The 24,868-nt window shown below is 36.9% G+C and overlaps 1 protein-coding gene across 3 annotated transcripts in view; it reads right to left on the bottom strand.

The window, feature by feature from the left end:
- LOC121374019 overlaps nucleotides 1-24,868 on the bottom strand; it is a 244,135-nt gene that overhangs the window by 66,242 nt on the left and 153,025 nt on the right. For all 3 annotated transcript variants that reach the window (XM_041500893.1, XM_041500894.1, XM_041500895.1), the window contains 2 exons: nucleotides 21,037-24,730; nucleotides 17,601-17,653 (listed from right to left, as the gene is read on the bottom strand). In XM_041500893.1, coding sequence (XP_041356827.1) covers nucleotides 17,601-17,653; nucleotides 21,037-24,730 — 3,747 coding nt within the window. The remainder of the gene's footprint in view (nucleotides 1-17,600; nucleotides 17,654-21,036; nucleotides 24,731-24,868) is intronic.

Below are 24,868 nucleotides of genomic sequence, written 5' to 3'. Positions count from 1 at the left end.
TGCCACTACATGGGCTACTCTTTCCGATTAGCAGCAAGGGATCTTTTATTTGCGCTTTCCACAGGCAGGATAGCACAAACCATGGCCTTTGTTGAACCAGTTATGGATCACTGGTCGGTGCAAGTGGTTTACACCTACCCACCGAGCCTTGTGGAGCACTCACTCAGGGTTTGGAGTCGGTATCTGGATTAAAAATCCCATGCCTCGACTGGGATCCGAACCCAGTACCTACCAGCCTGTAGACCGATGGCCTAACCACGATGCCACCGAGGCCAATATATCGGCTATTGGATATTAATACTGTGATAAGAGTAACTATAAACCATGGTTCATTCACCTAGTTTGTGAGGAACTGATCTAAACATTAAACTTTAATGCAAAACTTGACGCCATCTCTGCTGCCATCAGAAAAGTAACAGCTATATTTTGCCTTTTTATTTCATAAAGACGAGACAAAAACTGGTGTCATTAAGTTTCTACTTTCATATTTTAGATTATGCATCATAATTACCATATATTTACTATCCAGTTTACTTGGAGTTTGTTCAACTAACATTGTCATCATTTTATTTCCTAATACGTAATAGGACATTCATGTTTATAAAACTTTTTTTTTCTTCAAAAATACATTAAAAGAACTAATAATAATGTTAATGCTATAGAAAATTTATCAGCTTTTATATGATAAAGTTTACAGTTATCTGCCCACTGGTTACATTGCCCTATTAACACAACTTGTAATCAAACTCCTGGGTCCCCCTTTCTGTTAAGTACTGTATTTTGATGGAAATAACTTTCTTGTTGGTATAAAATGATTACAGAGTCAAATATAAATGGAACCCAACTGGTTTTGTATAGATAGGTTTGTAACATTTTATCGGATATTCACAAAAGGTAACAAAATGATGTGTCCATTTTCAAGTACATGAGGTTAAATTAAAAACATAGATCCCTAATTTTATTATTTTTATTCTTGAACCAAAAATACAATACATGTATTTGGATCTGCATGGTATGTCTTTTTCAAATAAAGAAAAACATTTCTGGAAATATTTGAACATTTTGACTATGTTTGAAACATAATTTTGAAACCATATACATTTATTTTAATATTATAACAAATGAAAAAGGATTAAACTATTTTGGAAACAAAATCCTGATTTTGAAAAACTTTATTAAACATTTACTTAACTAATAGTATTCAGGCATTGAATTTTGGAAACTATTTTAGGATTCCACCAGAATCGTAAACATGATACAATACAGATATTTTGGATTTCTGTTTCATGATCTTATGCTTCCGACCCAAAATTCGAGATTCGCAAAAAAACACGGAATCCTGCTAAATTCAGTCTGGTATTTTTCTGTCTTTAAAATAAAATAAATAAAAAACCACTCCAGAGTCAGATAAACAACTATACACAAACATACAAAAAAGTTCCTGATTCACAGATTATATCAACTTTTCACATCCACCTCTATCTTGAATCTTAGATAAAGGTCAAAGTTCAACTATATATTTTTTCTAGTTGTTTTTTTACAGTGTGTGCTGAAAAGGTAAATTCTCCGATTGCACCTATAAGCATGGAAACCATATGTCTCTACTGGTTTGTAACATTTTCCATATGATCGTTATCAAATATGGTGGAAATCCTGGAAATAATACACTACATGTACAGTTATAATTTGATTTTTTATAAACAACTGGCTTACCAGAGAGGTACATATACATTGTGCATGTGTATATCAGTATATTAATGATCATGGCGTTAAAACTCCTGATTGCAGTGTACATTTGAATCTCACCAACATACACTTTGTGTTTTTATATACATGATTAAATATAAAATTATGCTTTTGTATATAGATGTACATTGTATATACTAAACTCCATTAAAAATGAACCAGCCAGATTGTAAAAAGGATACGAGAAGAAAAAGTAATATACTTATCTGATTTTGCATTCAACTGAATGTATTGTTATAGGCAATAAATAACCTAAGCATTGAATACAAGGGGTTAGAGTTATGATTGTTTTATAGCAATATCACACATGTGATAGCAATAACAATTGAATGGAGTAGAAACTATTTAATATAAACCCTTGCACAGTTCATCAACAATTAGTGAATCTCCAGTATTTCAGTAAATATAGACAGTGTACAGAAATATGTCATAACATGATTCAACAATGACCCAGTTTTAATTTAAATTCTGGCTATTCATCTATTCATTCTATTTGAACCTTTTCAACGCAATGAAACACAACCTACAGGATACTGTGGATAGTATAGTGAAAATAATACCTTGCATTGAAAAGTTAAATACAACATGGATCCCCAAAACAGCTTATTAGTGGTCTATAAATATATTTATTTCCTTTTTATACGATTATCCATCAGAGATTTCCAAACGTGCTTAGCTTTATGAAATTCATTATTTATTAACTGAAAACATAATATATACCAGAACATAATACTAACAGACAATACCATGACACATGTCACAAACAGACATGGTACATCATAAAAAAATAAATAAAAACAAACTATGAAAATACTCCATGTGCAAACTCTCATACCGCAATCAGCTGTCGTATTGACCACAAAATACCTGACTCGACTCGTTACAAGGTAATACATTCGACATCAATTCTCTGGCTGTGTTTGCTCATTATTTCAGACAATATTGATTGGGAAATATTTGGCATTTTTTCCTCTGGTGACAGGTGTTTTTATTAATCTCGCGTCTAGGATATGAAAGCTGGGTTTGATCCCCGAATGCAGCAATCTGTTGTAACAAGCTCTTTAAATACATTACACTCAAATTCCTCTCATGAACCAAACAAAGACGGTTGAGTAATGTCCAAGGTAACGTCATTCTGCGAAATGTAAGCTTACGTCAAGCACTGTAATGACTAACAGTGGAGCAAAATTAGTATTACTTTTCAGCAAGGTACATGTATATTTATACACTATATAGATGTTAGATTTTGAAATTTACATAAACATAAATTAAGAAAAAAATAGAATGTATATAGTTTGTTTCCTTGTATTTAAACAGGTAGATGTGCAGGGGGTTTCTCTCAGAGCAATTTTCTTTTTTAAAGTATTTTCCAGAGGAGCATGAATCGAACCCTCTTTAAATACTTTACTTGCCAGTCTACACCCTGCACTGCCTACAACAGATTGTGCTATATGTATGTGCACATAACATGAAGAAATCCACATTTGGAAATATATTAAGAGGAAACAAATGAAGATTAAAAAAAGGAAAGAAGAATTTTGTTTAGTCCAGTGTGTTAGTGAAGAAACGCTATTATACATAAATTACTTCTTCTAATTAGTGACCATGGTATGCTAACAGGGGACATTTTGTTTCCAAATCTTGATTAGCAATATTTCTAGTCAAGTAAAAACTGATTAGCAACTACTGTTTAGTATTTTAAAATTGTGTAGTGAATCGCGATGAAATACTGAACAAAATATTGCCAGGCTAATTTTTGTTTTTTCTACTTTAACTTTGCATGTAATCAGGGATGAAAATTACTGTATGGGGTTACTGTGAACTTGTCATCAAGAAACAAGGACATGTACTGTCATAATGTGTATGTATTATGGAGAAGGCCTCGTAAGTTGTATAACTTGTGCCTAATCCATTTGTTCTTTAAAAAGCCAATAAAATATGTTTCAATAAAAAAAAAAGGAAATGAACATTTTTCATCAGCTCTAAATATAAAATCCAGAACTGTGAAGAAAAAAAGATAGAGAATTTTCACTTAGTGTCTTATAAAGTATATCACAAATGTCATATCCATGATACATCCTCAGGCAGCTCATGATATTAACCATTACATATAATTTATACACCACAGGAGATGGATGATACAGAGGTCTTTCTGGCACATGCATCTTTGCTAGATGTATTCTTTGATAAGAGATTCCAAGGTGAAACCTGATCCATCATTCTGGCCACTTATCTCAAAAGTGTATTGAAAACCAGCTTGTGTGTTGACAGGTTGTTAGATACAATTCTTATTTACAGAACACACAGTGGTTGGTGAAAAACACCCACAACCTGTCTCAAAGATAAGGCATGAAGTTAATCATTCACTGTTCCTTATGGTACTCTGTAGTTTGGCACCAATACCAGTATAAAATTCATATCAGATATATGTACATTAATCTGTATAAAATCTTTCAACACTGCTAGATAGTTTTGTGTAAACATTATTTGAAAAAGGTTTCATGATGTAAAATCGCTTTGCAATGTTATCAATGCAGATACATAAGTCATATCTACTTTTTCATAATTCACATTCTATTTTTATGGAAGTGCAAATGAAAATTTCCTGTTTTATGTGAAATTATTTTAAATTTCAATTCAAATTACTCTTTAGAAAATAAAATGGACAGAGATAAATTCAACAGTGTTAAATTCATTAGATTAACAAGACTTTTTATCATCAGGTTGATTTGTCTGGTATTCATTGTAACTTTTAAATTAAAATGATCAAGTGAAAAGTAAGTAAAAGCACAATGCTTAGATTTATAAGAAGGAATTAAAGCAAAACTTTTATTCAGTTAAAAGAATTAATCAAATGTGATCAAATTTATTATCGAGAACAGAGTTGTTCAACACATTGTGATCTCGACAACTGAAACAATTTAATAACAATGTGAAGGTCAAAGACTCAATTGATATGTGGGAAGGTGGAGAACAAAAACTGAGAATGTAAATGTCACTGGAACATGATCATGTTGGTGTTATTTGCAATGCTATGAGAAATGTCAGACATATGACACAACTCTCTCATGGAACTGCATCTCACAAACATATTCCATGTTTAAGCTGGATTTAAAAAAACAAAAAACATATTGTTAACAAAGTAATTTTATCTGAATATGTCTAGCCAAATTCAATGTTATCTTGCCTTCTTGGTCAACCAAAATGCAAAAACATAAATGCTCATCAACACACCATTTACCATGACTGTTTGACACTTTATCATGACCATTGTTTGATACTTCAGAACAATGGCTATTGAATGTCCAACTTACTTGTATTGTAACTGTATCACTTGTTCTAAATTCATGTAATAGGTAGTACACCGATCAGTCTACATGTACAAATGTAGTATGCTACATCCATTTTTGAAGGATGGAAAGAGATATAGATCTGATCAACGTGTATTTGGGCCAAATCAAGTAACTAATCAGATGTATGATCATTTAATTACTACTGGGGAAAATTGTCATGAAAATCATATTGGCCAAATTCAACTGAAGTTCTTGTTTGAAAATTTTTAACAAAAGCAGTATTAGTTTAACAGTATCAAAACTATGGGTATACAGGCATCACCATAATGGTTCAACATTTTGTTTAAATGGCAAGAGAGGAAACCCACATCCATCATTAAGATTATACTCCTACTGAACAGCACCAAGAAGACCAAATATTCACTTTCTTATATACAGGACAGCATGCATCATGATCTTTAATACTCCAGTCATAGGGCACACAGTCTGTGCTTATAAAACTTTAGTCTAGACTCCTATATCTAATAACATCACATGCATGCAATTTGTATGGTGTTGCAAAGAAATTAAAAGTCTTAGACTATTCGTGTTGAGTCTAGACTCAAAAGTTTTATAACCACCAGACCTGTTTTTATTAGGTGTCTGTGCATATAGATAAAAGAACCCTTGCTCTTATAAAAAGATTTTAGCAGGTTTCTTCTATATGACACAGTATATGTCAGAATGATCAAGTGTTTAGCATCCAGTAGCTGATCATGATTAAGAAACAATGTGCTCTAGTGGAGTTTGGCTGAACTGAGTGGTATGGTTAGGGGTGGGGAGAACCTGACATTTCCACCAAGGCCAATTGATGCTATAACCACAGCTCTACCATTGAGCAACACCCCACCCCCTGGCAATTTGGAAACTGACAGTCTAACCCCAGACATATATATATATATATTCAGATCTATAGTAAGAAAAAAAAGGGTACTTAACCCTACTTTCCTGCTGTACATAAACAACAGTTTGCAATTACTTAGGTGCTGACATTTTAACGGCTAGCTTTGTCGACACACACAATACTTTGAGAACACCTGAGAGGTTTTACTGATTTGGGAAATATTCAAGACATTTTGACATTATGCCATAAGCCAGAGTTGAATGGACACCTGCATGGGTACTTACAGTTTCAAATTCTTACACGGCATTTACGATGTCTGTGTTGCACTTTCAACATTTAACAACTTGCTTTATATGTGCAGACTATATAATTGGTAAATGAAAGCAATTTATGTGTACATGTAGGTTATATACAATCATTGTGTCACCGGGAATTTTTATAGGGTTTCATTCTTGTATAGATCTAGTAATGTCATGGTTAATATATATTCCTTTGTTTTTTTAACCATCTGGTGACCTATCTGAGTTTGTGTATACCAGTACATATCCAGTGTCCATAAAGACTTCTTTTTTTTTTAAATTCTGCATTAATGAGTTTCAAAATGAGTCTGAGACCTAATTTACACGTAGTTAACTCAAAACATTCAAAACCTACATGTATATCAACGTTTTTGATTATCTGGTGCCAAGTTACTTTACTTAAAAATGGCAGAAAAATAACTTATTCTCTTGATATTGAGACATTTTGTAAAGATTGTTTTTAAAGATAACAACAGCATTAAAAAGCATTCAAAGTGAATGATGGTGAATAATCTTAAAAGAGATTATTCCATAACAATAAACCATCCCACTTGGATCTGAAATAACTTTGATTTTAAACATGTTTTAAACATCTCGTAACAATAATTAAAAACCCATGAAGTTAACACAGCTAACATCACTTCTTACATGTGTGAATTAAACATGTATAAGCTAAGAACCACATTCAAATAAACGGCCATTTTATCCCTTTTTACCATTCACTTCATTTCACATGAAGTGGAAACATCAAAGAAATATTTTTCTCTCTCGACCTCGTATCACTCGGGCTACCACATGGCAGTTTTCCAGAATTTAACCTAGACATTTTTCAAGATATCTGAAAGCACAGCTGACATTGTATTGTTGTATACTGTACCTGGGGCGTTATCACACATATATAACATAAGTGTAGTATTGTGTTGAAAACCATCATACAAAATGAGACTATTTCAACCATGAAGCACACCGTCAATAAATAACCAATACTGTCTACTTGAATGGATACATTTCCAAAAATGTTACTGTACAAATTCCAGATGTATCCATGTAGTAATTTAACTCTAATTACAATACATGTAAAAATACAAATTCCATATAAATAGTCGTGAAGAAATTTATGACATAACTTTATTACAAAAATGTCACATCTACAGTTAAAGTTTGTTTTTGTTTAATGACACCACTAGAGCACATAGATTGTAACACCTACAGGTCCCCCCCCCCCCCAAAAAAAAAAAAAAAAAAAAATTATATATATATATATATATATATATATATATATATACCTTAAAATAAAGTGGTTTCCTACCTTCATTATTTCACACGTGGTAAATTTAACATCATAACAATACACTTAACTCAAAAATATTCCTTGTCAGTAAACCATGATTTTTAAATTATTATTTTACAGTTATAACCTTTTATGAAACCAATTTCCCCCCAGTATTCTTCAGACAACTAACATCCTGATGTTTTAAAATGTTTTAGAACATGGACAGAAAATAAAAACACCTGTTCATCACATGCACACGTACAACTGTACTTGAATAACAATAACATGTAATTAACTCACCTATACCAGGTAGGTGTGTTATAGCCCGGAACCACCCCGGAACTCTGAACCTTGTACATGTTAGCCCCAGTCCACTGGGCCATTCTGTGACATTAGGACGACAAACTCATAATGTCTATGACACGGCCAGAACTGACACTGCCCAGCATGTACCTGTGGTATTTTACGGAGGTGTGCGGTCAGGCGAGTGTAGCCTAACGTCACAGCACAGGTAGGTATAGAGAGTAGAGGATATACGCCTCACAGAGGGAGAATCCCCCCTAAGCTAAACAAGAACTATTTCAAGAAGCAATTAGGTCTGACCAATCCCAGAGCAGCCGTATCACCTGTGAGATCATTGTTACAAGGCATGATGGGACCTCAAAATGTAAACATTGGCCATATGCCATTTCCAATGGTGGTGAAGCTAAGAGGCCTTGCTGGGGTTTTGTAAACAAATTATTATTATGATGGTGATGATTATACTTATTATTATTATTAATATTATTGATTTTAAAAAATAACCACTAAAAACAGAGTTTACTGAACAATTTGGATTTAAACATAATCAAAGCCATATAATATGGATTTTTTTTTTTTTTTTTACATTTTAGTCATGAATACATTGTATATACTCTGTACTTTGTTATATATTGTTTAAGTTCCCCTCCTACCCCCAACCTTCCCCCAACTAATACAATGGAACAATGTTAATTTGAAGATTTCTGACATTTTGAAAGTTCATATTACTGTATGAAATTAATAAAACCAATTTTTTTTTAGTAATTAAGCCTAAATTGGTAGGAATAACAGCGAAAATAATAATTAATTTTTGAGGAACATACTTTTTCATTAGTGTAATAAGCAAGGGGGGAGGACAAGGGGTGCATGTGCCCCCCTCACTTTGTAGAGGTAGTGATGGTTTTTATATATTTTTACATGTATTTACCGGTATATGTGTGTGTGTGTGTGTGTGTGTGTGTGTGTGCGCGCGCGCACCCTTGCACTTTTTGGCACCTTTCTATGCCCGTGTTTTTTGTTTCAGATCAAGTGCATTATGGGTACTACAAACACCACAATGACCAGAAACACTGATTTACCAACATCAATAACTTAAACAAAAAGTTACGTCATTTAACGATAAAACATTCTGATTAAACGTCGAAAATATTTTACACATAGGATGGGTGAATTAAGAAAAGCCAAATAATAACGTTTCAATTTAGTTCTTGCACCTAAGCAAAACATTTTAAGTAATAAAACAATAAAAAAAGATTAAACACTGAAAATATTCTACATAGCTTAATAACTACGATTGGTGAATTAAGAAAAGCCCAATGATAACGTTTCAATTTAGTTCTTGCACCTAAATTAAATTCTGGTTTACGGCAAGCTGACTGGCAATGTAAATTTATTATCATATAACTATTTCAAGACCACATAAAATTATGCAACCTAATGTAATGTTGATGACATGAAAGTGGATACATTACATTAACGATATGTTAAGAATATTACTGCCAGTGCTTAACATTCTTTAAATACATGTACATTCATGGCATAATCACCATCAGTGTAATATGATGGCTAACAGTTGCATGAAGTTATTTTATTATCAAAATTAAAGACTTATATGCGGCCAATCTTACACATTCAGTGAGTTTATACAGTGAAGCCCCACTAAACCGGACACCAATGGGACTAAGTAAAAAGTCTGGTATTAGGGTTTTTCCAGTTTAGAAAGGTTTTGTTCTGTACTGATATTTGAGAAGGAACCATTAAAAACAACCAGTTTGAGTTAATACTGGTTTATAGAGGGTCCGTTTTTAGGGGTTTCACTGTAGTTTAATTAAATAATTAAATATAAACGTTTTCTTTAAATTCAAATACAATTAAATTACATATATATATTTTTATGTTGGTGTGAAATGACATGATGCAATTTTTACAAATTCAGTGAAAAACACATCTTTCAGTTCAGTGATAATTTTAACATACATGTATACAAATAAATATCTATTTTACACATATGATCAGCTTAATGATAACGTTTTAATTTAGTTCTTGCGTCTAAACAAAACGTTTTAAGTAATATAACAATAAAAAAAAGATTTATATTAATTTCAAAATATTTCTCAAACTTTATGAACATGTGATGATGTTATACAGAATATAAACTGGGTCATTACATCAAGTTTGTAAATTAGACATAATACCTTGACATTTAACATAATGGTACCCATTTTGTTCACTAAATGAGTTCAATGCACACATGTAGTTAACTAGACTTTTGGCTTTGGCCTCTGACTGCAAAATTACAACTATCCTATCCCCTACTAAGTTTGATTGTGCATGTTTTTTGTTATAAGGATGTGGTCAGAAAGCAAATTTTCTTTAAAATATATTTTCTGGGAAAGCCTGACCCGAACACCTAGAAACTTCACTTGCCAGTCTAGACACCCTGCATAATTTTCTGCAAACATGCCAGTAATGTTTCTGTGATTTACCTGCAGTAAATGATATGAGACACTAAATGAATAAATGAATGCCTAATGTTTACACATAAATTGAGTTATGATCCAAATGCAATATGATATAAGCAGTGACTATTACCAACAATGGCTGATATGACACAATAAATTATTACTGTAGTTTCTATTTAATAAAAGGTTTAAGCACACTGTCCTGGGCTATGAAATCTGCTGTGTGTCCAGAATGGGTTAGTCTAGATGTTACCACATATACTACTGCTAATAGGCATGTCATATTATATTCACTTCACACAATGATATCATTGATATCACTAGCTGCAACAGGAAATACCTTGGTGCATCCAGGTCTATATAGGGTCTATGGAAAGGGTGTGGAGACCAGAGACAAACCTAACAGTAACAGTTGTGAAGACATGAAACGGAAACAAAGAGTTGAGGTTCATATCCAGGATGATGCTTTGGGTGTCTGCACACACACACACACACTCCCCATGGACCCATGAGGTCCATATTTTCCACGCAACACTGAACGTCTTTTACTAAATGCCACAGAAAAGTATGACATACATGTATAAGCATGATAGATAAATGAGTCACCTTCCATTAAGAAACCCAAAACATGTCATACTAAGAAATAAAATGAATGTATCAAAACAATGGCCTAGGATTGGCTACAACATACACTGGAATTTGCTGACAGTGGGCATGGTTTATTTTGTGGATTAGTTCTGGGTGATTAGCAATAATCAGCCAACATGCCTCTAGCTACGCAACAATTAGAAAGTGATCCAGTACCCTCCACACAATGAACCAAACACTGAGCAGCTGACTGCCGCACAAAGCTCAGCGGAACATTGCATAAGTTCTGGGTAATTATTACACTCTTTATACAGAGTGAACCCAGTCACTCAAGACGTAATGGCCCAGTCATCACTCCATAGGAACACCATCATGTCAATATTTTTAAAACAGACTACTGGCCTCAGTGGCACAGTGGTTAAGCCATCGGACTACAGGCTGGTAGTTACAGGGTTCACAGCCCCGTACTGGCTCCAACCCAGAGCGAGTTCTTAAGGGCTCAGTGGGTAGGTGTACGGCCACTACCTCCTCTTCTCTTTCACTAACCACTAACCAACTAACAACTAACCCACTGTCCTGGACAGACAGCCCAGATAGCTGAAGTGTATGCCCAGGACAGTTCACTTGAACCTTAATTGGATTTAAGCACAAAAATAAGTTCAAATGAATAAAACAGACTTCTGTTAAGTAGAACAGAATGACTCAAAATATTGTGTTATTATGCTCATTTATAGGGCACTTCCAAAACATAATGGTAGAGTAATTTTAGTAGTGTAATGATTCATTTTCAATTTTCTTTCATATTTTTCTGTTTCTTTCAGGCCCGTAGCCAATGGGGGGGTCGGCAGGGTCAGTCAATCCCCCTCAACCTGTGGCTTTTTTTTTCAATATGTCCCCGGACCCCCCTAAGCAACTCGGACACTTCACTCCCTCGTGTAAGGCCTCACCATATGCCTAAACGCACCACCCTTCTCAAAATTCTGAGTACGGGCCTGTCCTTTCTGTATAATATCAGTGTGAAATAGGGAACAGTATATAAGAACAATAATAATCAGTCAGTTTATCAGAGTGAACATTATTTGTCCTTATTCTTTCATAACAAATTATGACCTAAAGACATAATGGTCAATTTTTAATAACAATGAATACATCAAGACTATGACAGAAGAAAAGGTATTTCCAAGTGTTCTGGGCTCAGTTCCACGATGTGATCTTAGTCCTAAGATCACCGTAACTGCACAGACAACATATGCACTTAGGGTGATCTTAGCACTAAGATCGCTTTGTGGAACGGGACCCTGGTGCATATACAATTACTTAATTTGATTTTAGGACCTTTTTGTTTTTTAAATCTAGACCTAACATGAATGAATGCCTTATTTGGTAGATGACTCACCGATATTTGAGCTAAATCCAGCTTCTAATTACTGAATAAATAAAAACATTAACACATCATCATAGCAGTTGACTGAGGTGATGCATTTACATGGAAGTCATGAATGATTCAAATCTCTGGGTGTGCAACAGTGACATTATTTTAATAAAAGCGAAACAAAGAAATTGATTAAAATTTGACTCGTTTGTTTTTCTGTCATATCCAGCTTATTACACAGAAATCGCAAACCACAGTGGCACACCAATCTGACAGGCAGTCGGAAATTAACCGATTCCACCTCAGTGATCCTTATGAAGCATAATGCGCATGTACACGTTTCATGGCAAACTAACAAGTATTAAAAATCAATAAATGTCCACTGTTCTAAACCACTGCTTCAGCATTGTTCAAACATCAAATGTTGCAAGTAGAGTCAATAAATGTGTCGGGGCAACTGATACAAACACACATGATCAGTGCATATTCCGCAGTCAATAAACTGGCGATCAATAATTGGAAACAAACAATGAGTAAAGATTAAAGTTAATCAAGTGTCAGACAAAAGCTATATACTTAAGTTCAGACAATACATGTACACGTTTGACAGGAATGTACATGACTGGTGTACACAAAGGTTTTTAAAGAGTCAATTATTGTTAAAACAACTGTGTAGTGAGACCATTAAAATGTTATATATCTTTATTTGAAAAATAAACTGGACTTGATAGAATAGTGAAGTGCTTGGCTAGGCTAGTCAGTGTATAGCTAGTTGATTGTGATTGTTCAATGGTTTGTTTTGTATTATTTTTTGTACTTATATCCTCTTAAGCTTCAAGCATTATGGACATTCACCTTCATTGTAGAAGACAGCCTGTGAATCAATGGTTCTACTGAAGTTGTTGGTGGTTAGTCAGTGTATAGTAGGCTTATATCTCTTCAATGAGCTGTTAAAACTCACCTTGTGTAGAATACAGTGTAGGGATGAGAACCAAGCATAAACCAAGCATGAACCAAGCACCAACCAGCCTACTGATGGGTCAACACCATGCACCTGGGCAGGACATAGTCCTGTGGTAAAGTGCTCGCCTGATGAGCGGTCCGTCTAGGATCGTTCTCGTTTTTGTGGTCCCACTGGGCTACTGCTTGTTCCAACCAGTGGTGTTAGCAGGTGAATTTCTATTTGATCTAACAATGCACCAGGGGTGGGATCTAGCAATGCAACAGGGGTGGGATCTAGCAATGCACCAGGGGCGGGATCTAGCAATGCACCAGGGGCGGGATCTAGCAATGCTCCAAGGGCGGGACCTAGCAATGCACCAGGGGCGGGACCTAGCAATGCACCAGGAGTGGGACCTAGCAATGCACCAGGAGCGAGACCTAGCAATGCACCAGGAGTGGGACCTAGCAATGCACCAGGGGCGGGACCTAGCAATGCACCAGGGGTGGGATCTAGCAATGCGCCAAGGGCGGGACCTAGCAATGCACCAGGGGTGGGATCTAACAATGCACCAGCGGCGGGACCTAGCAATGCACCAGGAGTGGGACCTAGCAATGCACCAGGAGTGGGACCTAGCAATGCACCAGGAGTGGGACCTAGCAATGCACCAGGGGCGGGACCTAGCAATGCACCAGGAGTGGGACCTAGCAATGCACCAGGAGCGAGACCTAGCAATGCACCAGGGGCGGGACCTAGCAATGCACCAGCGGCGGGACCTAGCAATGCACCAGGAGTGGGACCTAGCAATGCACCAGGAGTGGGACCTAGCAATGCACCAGCGGCGGGACCTAGCAATGCACCAGGAGTGGGACCTAGCAATGCACCAGGAGCGAGACCTAGCAATGCACCAGGGGCGGGACCTAGCAATGCACCAGGAGTGGGACCTAGCAATGCACCAGGAGCGAGACCTAGCAATGCACCAGGGGTGGGACATAGCCCAGTGGTAAAGTGCTCGGCTGATGAGCAGTCCGTCTAGTGTATTCATATAACTCAGTGGGGGAGATGGAAAAACCATTTACACTTGACTTCTCGTTTACTAATTAGTAACATCTGTTCTGGGCTGTGCCATGAACAATGTGCTTGAACCATAATTGTATATAGACAGGGAAATAAATTAAAATGAAAATCAATAAAATTTAGCTATAGCAGAATTTTAAGTGTCTATTAATACTAAAGCTGGTAAATACATTTAGCTGTTTTATATGGAATTTGAACTTTATTTAATTTTCATATTTAGCCTAATTGTATTCTTCTCCAAAGGGAGAGATTTAAATTAATAAGCAAAATTCTGTCAAAAGTTAAATCTGCCTTGTATATATGCACAACATCACAAATATCAGAATCACTGGCACAAAGTTAGTTTTGTTTTATGACACTACTAGAGCACACTGATTTATTAATCATTAGCTATTGGACGTAAAACTCTTAATAATTTTGGTATATAGTCTTAGAGGAAATCCACTACATTTTCCATTAGCAGCAAAGGATCTTTTATAGTCACTTTCCCACAGACAGGATAGCACATACCACAGCCTTTGATATAGCAGTCATGGGGCTCTGTCTGGGATGAGGAAGAAACCCAATAAGAGAATGGGTTCCACAACCAAAGCACCTTGGGCAGGTACCCAACCAACCATGCTAGACCCCACCTCTCACTGGCAGAAAGTCTTTTCATTCATTCTCCTTAAATAGTTTACCACAGAACATGAATATGACCCCAAGCTCTCTTTACCCAAAGACTACAAGCATTTTTTTAAAAGTACACATGAAGCAGTGGCATACACACATCATTAACAAACCTCATTTTATGACAACTTTTAAATTACTCTCCAAGTATTAAATCTCATAATGTAACTTAAAAGAAAAAGAAAACTTACTTGCACATAAACAAGCAAATATGGCATGAAAACCCATTACACACAACATGATATATAACTGATATCAGACCTCGATACTGATACTAGACCTGGACACAGCCAACAGCTGGCTCTGTGTTTAATTAACAACACCACATGACTAATACCCAACAATGGCCAATTACGCCAAGTTACCCTCCATGACATTTCAAATGCAGATGAAGTCTTGTATTTTTTAACATAATTTTGCCATTTTATCTCATTTTAATGACAGTGTTATATAAAGTTACAATGATATAGCCATGGGAAAATATATACAGGTTTGTCTGAGGTGAATTGAAAGTGCCATTAAAATATAGCATATACAGTTACACATGTATACATGAATCTATACTTTTAACAGTAGTTTACATATATTTATTAGTTTAGAGCTACAATCACTGCATGTATATTACAGAGATCCCATGCTCATAAAGATCACTGTGGGTGTATAAGTGGGTAATTTCTGACATGCTTTTACCAAACATGATCATTTGTCATACATTTCACCATTTGCTCCATATACCACTTTTGTAGGAGGCTTACTTTAGATCAGTTAAATAACACCTACATATACGTAAGCAAATCTGGCTGAAATACTCTTAATCCTATTACCAAATTACAAATGACCTATAAAACACATTTTGCCATTCAATTTGTTTTTTGTAACCAGTTTTAGGATTACCAGTTTTAGGATTGTCAGTTAAGTATACTTAAAAGGAATCTACAGAGGTGAGACTTAGCACAGATTTATTAGTATGAGACAGGTTTTAATTTTACAGAGGACTTAAACATTTCTAAATACTAATCTTAGCTGATTGGGACATATATTTATAGAAAAGAAATCCATTGTAACTAACACAAACAAAATACCGAATCATAGACATACATACAACCACCAAATATATTACAGCTAACTTCTGTGATTCAAAATAAGTTTTTATAAATCAGAATATAACCAACAGCTAAATTCAACCAGGAACATAATACATAAATGTTCATAGCTTGAAGACATTGGGCGACACATATATCTGATATTTTAATGTACTGTGTGTACTGTACATTGAGCAATGCTAAAAACTGACAGAGAGCAGGCAGCAATGACACTCAAAATGCACAGGGTGCTTCCCAAGAATCTGTGTGGTCCTTAACCACATATCCGACGTCATATAACCATAAATAAAATGTGTTGAGTGTCATTAAATAAAACATTTCCTTGATTCCTAAGAATCAACTTCTATCTTATTTTTGACTATTGTTTTGCCATCTTAGCATTCCATCTTATTTTCTACAGTATTCTAGATTTTGTCAATAATTCCTCATTCTTGAAAAGGATAATATATAAATAATAATCCTTTTCAGCATTGCTGTTAAAAGAAGTTACACTACAAGTCTAATTACAGGAGACTTAATTTTGAGACTAATTTCTAGAACTGCTTCTCACAGTTTTACATTTGCTTCCAGTTTAAAAGTTGTTGTGGTAGGATTGCTTCTCACTTCACTCAATGAATTTCGAGCCTTGCTGGGTGTATCTCTGACACAGACTATATTCCATATTAGAATGATGTTTTGTAACTCAAAGAAAAATACTAAATCTGTGCCTGAAGAGAACAGTAGCCGTAAAATATACTGATGGAAAGAAATAAGTGGAACATGCACATCAACAGTAACATGGGCAGGACGTAGCCCAGTGGTAAAGTGCTCGCTCGATGCGCGGTTGGTGTGGGATCGATTCCCGTCGGTGGGCCCATTGGGTTATTTCTCATTCCAGCCAGTGCACCATGACTGGTATAACAAAGGCCATGGTATGTACTACCCTGTCTGTGGGATGGTGCATATAAAAGATCCCTTGCTGCTAATCGAAAAGAGTAGTCCATGAAGTGGCAACAGCGGGTTTCCTATCTCAATATCTGTGTAGTCCTTAACCATATGTCTGACGTCATATAACCGTAAATAAAAATGTGTTGAGTGCATCGTTAAATAAAACATTTCTTTCTTTCTTTCAATAGTAACCGAAAATATTGAATGCTACTATACAACCTTGATCCATAGTATCAGGAAGTTAACTGTTACTGACCTTCAATCCCACATTACTTCTCTGCATTCTATATACATGTATGCATAACTACTCTAATAGTAACCACCAACCACTACCGACTCTGGTCAGGCTGCTGATGCTCCCTTGCACCTGCCAGTGTGGGCAGTCCCCTATCCCACCTACCCCAACTCTTTCCTGTCCTGGACAGAGGAGCTGACACCTGTGTCTAGGACAGGTGTGCACTACAACAGCATGCTCTGAATGTGCACGAAAAACCCTATGACCTGACCGGATCTAATAGTGAATTTTGGTGTCTAATTTGTGTAGCCTTGTTTCTTATCACCAGTTTACATCATTGTATGTTACTGTATAAATCTGATGTGGTCTCTCTGATGATCATGTGTACACACACCTGAAACAAAGTGATGATGAACTAATGAACACAACTCACCCCACTCCAAGATCTCTGGGTCTGGAAGACAGAGGTGATTCACAGCTGTTTGCCTGAAAACACAAATAATCACATTATGTACAGGTAATTAAACAATAAAAAAATATTCGCAAATACATAAGCTGTCATTAACCAAATAAATTTCAGATTAACTTTGAAATTAAATTAAATAACATATAATATGAAATCAATAATATTAATGGGCCATAAACTTATTTAAATTATTTTCTCTAAACAAAATTTAGTCTCATCTTAATATACTGGTAAAACAGTTATATAATATAAATGTACATATTTTTTTTACCTTTTAATGGTAGGTAAATGTACAAGAAGGGTAATGAGGATTAAGGAATTAATAATTTTGAACTGAGTATCATTAACTGTAAAATTAAATACCAGTAACATAAATAGTCTCTATATAAAAGCAAAGTATCAAAAAATGTACATATACAAATATACTAAAAGGTTTAACATATTAAATTAACATGTACACAACATCTGAAACAAAACCAGTATAACACTAAATTAGGAAAAACTAAATTTAAAACATTAATGTTATAATAATCCTACCAGTAGGATAACCATTTCTATTTAAAATATATATTCACATTTTCACAAACCAAACATCAAGACACTGACAAAAAAAAATCCAAAACCCATTAAAAATTACAATAAAACTTACCCCTTACTCGATGGCAAGTCATCGCATTAATGAAATGCAGTGAAAAGCCTCACATAAAGCTGAGCTATGTACAAATACAAAGATAACGCATAGTACACTGTATCTGGACCTAATGTTTACACAGATATCAGACAAAGCTTCTTGCATCCCACCCAGCTGACTCAGAGACAGAGAGAGGGAGAGAAATTGCTGTCAGCCTCTTCGGTCTGGTCCCATTGTCTTTGGCACACTTTGTCGCCCTTTGTGGTCATGCATTCATGCACACCGATACAGCTATTCATGAAGGAAATGTTTCCCTTAGCTGGTTTCTTTTGTTACATTTATCTGGTACAATATTGTCCACTATTGTGTGACTTATGAGCTGACCAGGCCAAAACAATCTATTCAGATGTTATAGGTGTTAGTTTATGTAGGAGCATGTTTTGGGGATTATAACAGCCATGACAGAGTTTGAAACTACTCCAATTAGAGACAGGCAAATAACAGTAATCCTAATTAAAAGCAAACAGTAGATTATTGTCTATGGTTCGGGATTACACCCAGATTACAAACAAACTACACTTTCACTTACAGAGCTAGACATTTTATCTGTAATGTGCAGCCAACTGAGAGAATATTTAATAGTATTTAAAAATAAAACTATTAAGCTAGAAAATATTTAACAGCTTTTAAAATTTAAATTAATTAGAAAAATATATATTCATAAGCATATTATTTGTATACTTGGAAATTGATTTATACATGTAAGAATATAAAGGAATATTTGATTACCGACACCTCAGCACATTTATAATTAGGGACATTAAATTACAGTTATTTAACAGTTATATTACAGTTATTTTCACAATGTTAATGTGATTAAGTGGTATCGTTAAATAACACAAACCTACTTAAACCACATTGGCTATTCCTACTAAATAAGGATTCTTTTATACTTTCCCAAGACAGGGTACCACATACCAGGGCCTTTGGTGTACTCTTTAAACAGAACTAGGGGGACAGGGGAAAAAAAAAAAAAACCCCAATGGATCCACCAAAGGAAATTGATCCTATGACCCATCACACCTCAGGTACATATTATATTCTACCATTGGACTATGCCCAACCTTGTGTATGGGCAGATACAAGATAAAGATGAATTTCACTCGTTGGGTCAGGAAAACAAATCCAGTAAGGTCTGCCTAAGGGATTTGATCCTATGATCGAATCAATTCAGGTGACCCACCCCCATCCTCAAGTCTAGACCACTCTATACCTATTGTCATCCCATAAGTTAGCATAACTTGAATCATACACAGTTTGATTGGCACCCCACCCACCCACAATACAGTGTGGTTGGCATGCCTCACCCCACCACCAATGGATTATCCCATTATCAGTCAGATGCCAACTCTAATAAGAAGAAACCATTTCACAATTATCCCAAGTAATATTAACAATTATAAACTGACCTGTATTAAATTTTGTAGCAAACTGTATTTTTCAATACACATTCATGGGACACCTTCAACTATCCATGTATTCACATTTTATAAGTTCAAGTGGTTTTTGATAATGTTCCTTCAAGTGGCCTTGTATTTCAGGAAATGGGTTGTCACATTGATAAACAATGTAGCAAATGATTTAGCAGAAATATGTCAATAAGTACACAGACTTATATTTACAAAAACTGGCAACATTGTAATAAACTGGTTTTAAATAGTGTAGCTAAGTATAAAATTATTTAACAAGTTTAACACCCTACTGTTAGTAACCTATAAAATATTATTTTAGTTTTATTTATTAATTCTTAATTAAATACTAATTTATTTAGACACTAAAGATATGCATAGGCACACACTATATTTCCTGTGGGGATGCAAGGGGGAGGGTAAAGTGGTCCTTTAGATAAATGGGAAACATCTAATAAGGTGAGTTGTTTTATGCTAGTAATTGTTTTAACTGAGTGAGTGAGTGTGTGGAATATGGCTGACAAATTGTCTAGACCAGACAAAATTCTGACTCAGTTTATCATTACTCAGCCTGTGTAGTCATTTTCTATATACTTGAAATTGTCCGTTTTAAAATGTAGGCTGGGTAGGCTGAAGTAAATAGTCCGCTTTCAGAACTAAAACATACAGATTTACACATATGGAGTTTCTGGTGGTGCAAAAACAAAACAGAAAAAGGGTCCACTTGGTTCATATTCGAACCCCCCAGGTCCAGATCATGCTACGCCCATGAACGTGCATGAAACTTGATTATCTATGAATTAGTAAAGGATAAACATAAAATCAAATCAATACTTATTTATTAAAACAACTGGACACAAGTTTCCTAAATCAGCGGACAAGCTGAACAGGTTATGGATGGCTCAGTCTGTTTAGTAAATTTCTGATTATAGTATTTAAAATTGTATTTCTGAGCATGGAGGAAACCATGACAGTCATACTTGCCTTTCTGACACCCAATAGCAGATATGTATTTTTGTGCTGGGGTGCTGTTAAACATTTATTCAATCATTCATCATTTAAACCAGTGAACACAAATTTCACAGACCAGCCAGGAATTAGGAAATCTTCTTATATTATTCATCCATGCACTCATAGTTTCCTGCCCCGAGTCAGACCACCGATCTTATCGGAGGCCGGACTCGGGGTAGGCATGTTCGAAACCATAGAGGTATATGAGCACGTTAGAAACATATCTAAGCTAAGCATAGTTTCCACAGTATAAACAAAATTTAATATTAACAAAACAAAAACAAAAACTCACCATTGTGCTACCATTTTCCTCAATGGGTCGTTCAGACATGGAATTGCGTGGGGTGTGAGGCGAGAACACACTGATATCCTCATAAGGGTGTTCTGAAGCAAATGAGCTCCGGTTTGACGGCCCGGGACTGTAACTGAACGAGCCCTGGGAACGCAGCTGACTCCATTCTGTGACCTTTCTCTGTCGATTCATATCCACATAGTCCGCTGAACTGCGGGGTGAAGATGTTGAAGATCCGGAACGTCGTAAACTGTCCGAGCGTTTGGCCTTTGAGTTCTTCAGATTCTCCGACGCCTTGGTGATGATATCGTTCACCGATGATGTCGGGGACGAGGGCGAGATGTGATCGTACTGGTTCGAGCTGCTGTTGCGTGGAGACTGGTCACTGTCCTGTGAGGAACAGCTGCCAGAAACGCCTTTCTTGCCAGTCTTCCGCTCAAAGAAACTCAACAGAGCCTGCTGCTGCTGCTTTTTCGTTTCCGAGGAATCAGACTTGGTGTAGTTATGCCCAGATAACAAAGGAACCTCCTGATCGTCTAACCTGGTTATTTTAGATGGATCGGGCCCGGTCCCCTTGTAGCTACCAGTCAAGCCTTTATGGTCTGCACCACTAAACTTACATTGGTCAGATCTCTCCTTTGGTGATGGGATCTGTTCCGATGTCGTGCGTTTTAAACTTCCTCTCTTTGCGGCGTGCTCATCCCGCCACATGTCCCGTGTGGCACGCCAGTCATTTGAGCTTGGTACTTTCTTCTCATTTGGGGATTTTAACATTGTTTCAGTACGAGAAGGTGCAGATGTCGGTCTGTGGCTGGACTCAACTTCACCTTCTTCCTGAATCTGGTCCAATGGTGTCGAATCACTCCGGGCACTGTTTGGCTGGTGCATATGCACATAGTCCACAGAAGAAGCCAGAGCCTTCTGATCAGCAAAGTCTTTGTAATGAGGTTGGTCACCCTCACCTTCCTCAAATATTCCATAAGCCTTTTTCATTGAGTGTTTTCTAGTCACACTTGCACTGGACTGTCCTGTGCTGTCTGAATTAGTTTTCCCTCCACCATGATCCGAAGGAGACACAGGTGATTTCTCCTCACCAACAAACACAGAATCATTGTACATATCATCCTGACTGTATCTGGCTGGAACATGACTCTGAGGTGAGTCACTGAACTGAGTGCTTCCTGACGAACGAGTGTCCGAGGAACTCTTTGGTTGTGAAGGCACAGAGGAGTCTGAACTCTGACGGGATGATCGCAATCTGTTCTCATGAGGCACAGACTCGTAGTCCTTCTGAGAACCTTCCCTCTCTGATCCTGAAAGACACTTTCCTCTATCATGAGACAGCACCGAAGAAGAGGAACTATATCTCGGATCACCGAATTGCCGATTCCTGTGAGAGAAAATCGATGGATCCAGGCTATGTCTTCCTCGAGACAAGGAAGAGGCTCTTGAACTGGACACATTCTCTGACATCACCAAAGATACATCACAACGTGAGTCAGACAAGCTTGAACGCGAACCAAACTCATCTCGACCAAATGGTCCAGAGCTTTCTGATGGATGGATCACAACACTACTATATGACTCGGCCTCTTTGAGTCCTCCCTGATGGCCAGCATCCTGAGATGATGCCGATGACAAATGTTTTTCTGCTAAAGATGGAAGCCGTCCTCGGTAAAACTCTTCAGACAGTTTCCTAAGTATCGGGGCCATGCTTGGGGTGTATTCCGTGTAGTGTGGAATGTAACTACTTGCATTCTCAAACTTTTCCTCTGGATCTTCATCTGTTGCATATTTTGCTTTGATACTTTCGATTCCTTCAAACGTTGCCTTCTCATTGGGACGGTCTTTTGAGGCACTGAAGTTGAAATAGCTGCCTTGGCCTGGTTCAGTCTTATCACCTGACTGGTTTCTCTCACGATCCATATCTTGCTGCTGGCATGACATCCTGGCCTGAATTGATTTCTCCTCAAACAGTTTTCTCTGTTCGTCAGGTGAAGTTGGGGATGTTTGACCACCGAAATCATTCACCTCAATCTTGGCATTGCACGGTCTGGGTTCAGTTCGGCACACAGATGATTTGATTGCATAGGACGACACATCGGTTTGTGTGCTGGTATTATAATATGGTGTCTGTTTCACAATATACGCCTTCCCTTGAGAAGCCTGCCTACTACTATCCTGCTCTCCCTTTTTTCCACTTTGTTTTGCTTCTAAATGGGAACTAGAATCCAAATGAGACTTGTTTTCAGTTTGTTTATTCACCATTCTCAAGGGATGTTTTTCCTCGAGGGGACTATTCATTGGACTAGTTCCAGAATCTAACTTGTTACCTCTGTCCCTTGAAGAAGAATATTCATGACTACTTGTCCTTCTCGAATCTCCTTGAACACTATCCTTTGGAATGTAATTTGAATGGTTATTAGAATGAACATTTTCTGCACGTTTATCTGGAGCTGATGCAGACGAAGATGACACAAGTTTGTCTGACAGCTCCGAAAGTTCCACCCCAGGCATGTCACGCTCTGGAGGGGAAGGCACACTGTATTCCTTATCTCCATAATTGTGTCCATCAGAATCAAACATTGGGGGAGGGTATCCGGGTTTCGAAATCAAGAAATCCTCAAACTTCTTACCGTTCACATTGTCGTAATTTTTTCGTCTCACTCTGCCATATTTATCGTACACAAACTGAGTTTTTAAACCAGGATCGCTGCCAATTCTCTTCGTTCCATCATCCCCCTTTCTCTCAGTCTGTGGACGGTTCTCCATGAGTGGATTCAGCCCCGATGGACGGGTTATTTCAGCCTTCACAACCAGCTCCTTGTTGGTGTTGGTGTGGTCTGTCCAGGACTGAGCTCGTGTGGCAATGGGCTCTGCCTGCTTCCCAGCTCCGTTGGCCTTGGTCACTGGCCAGGATGGGTACTTCTCGTGTACCTGGCTGTAGCGAACAAACTTCAGGGTGGATGGGTCACGTATTGGCGGCATCGGAATGGAGCCTGGCATGATGTCTGGTGACCTCGGCGGCATGTCCGGAGAATCGTCAGACTCATCTTCGATCTCGGAGATTTTTTCACTCTGCAGCGGAGTTGTCCCAAGAGCAGAAATATTTTCATAATCCGCCTGATACCTGTGCAGGTGAGGCGGTAAAGAACGTCTTTCGTACTTTCTGTTCTTCGATTCTGCCATCTCGCCCGAAGTGTATATACTCAGGTTTGGCTTTTCGAGATAACTTCGCCCCGATTCATCACCGTACATGTTCCATGAATTTTCACGCGGTGATGGCGAACAGGTGTAACTATTTCTCTCCGAACTTTTAATATTTAAATTAGTAGGTCTCTGGTTATACCGGTTTTCCTTGCCCACCTCTTTCTTGATATCGGGACTAGATTTCGAAGGAGACAGAACAGGATGTTGCACTTTCATTGGTCCTTGTAAATCTGGCGGCTTCCGTTCTGGATCATTTAGGCTAGGCGTTGATTTGGTCAGGGCAGAGTGTCCCGTCTGCGACAAGCCGCGGTTAGAGACATTCTGATGGCTCTCGGAGTACTGTCGTCTCTGTAACTGACCCTGGCTGTAGCTGTCACAGTTGACATAGTTCCTGTGAAGACTCGCACTGCCGGGGGGAGTCTGTGGCCAGGGAGGATCTTGAGGAGATCTGGTTTCTTTATTTCTGGCTTTCGACTTGCCCACACTGAAAGACACAAAAATATAAATATCAGAGAAGTATCGCAGTTATATTATACACTTTCACAGAAACAAACTGCATACTGAAAGCATATCATACTAATAAATTGACTGAATAAATTGCATACACTAAAACAAATAAATT

The sequence above is a fragment of the Gigantopelta aegis genome, chromosome 6 (assembly GCF_016097555.1).
Source record: "Gigantopelta aegis isolate Gae_Host chromosome 6, Gae_host_genome, whole genome shotgun sequence".
Classification (NCBI taxonomy): Eukaryota; Metazoa; Mollusca; class Gastropoda; order Neomphalida; family Peltospiridae; genus Gigantopelta; species Gigantopelta aegis.
Note: the sequence above shows the minus strand (reverse complement) of the source record. Positions and strands in the feature narration are given on the sequence as shown.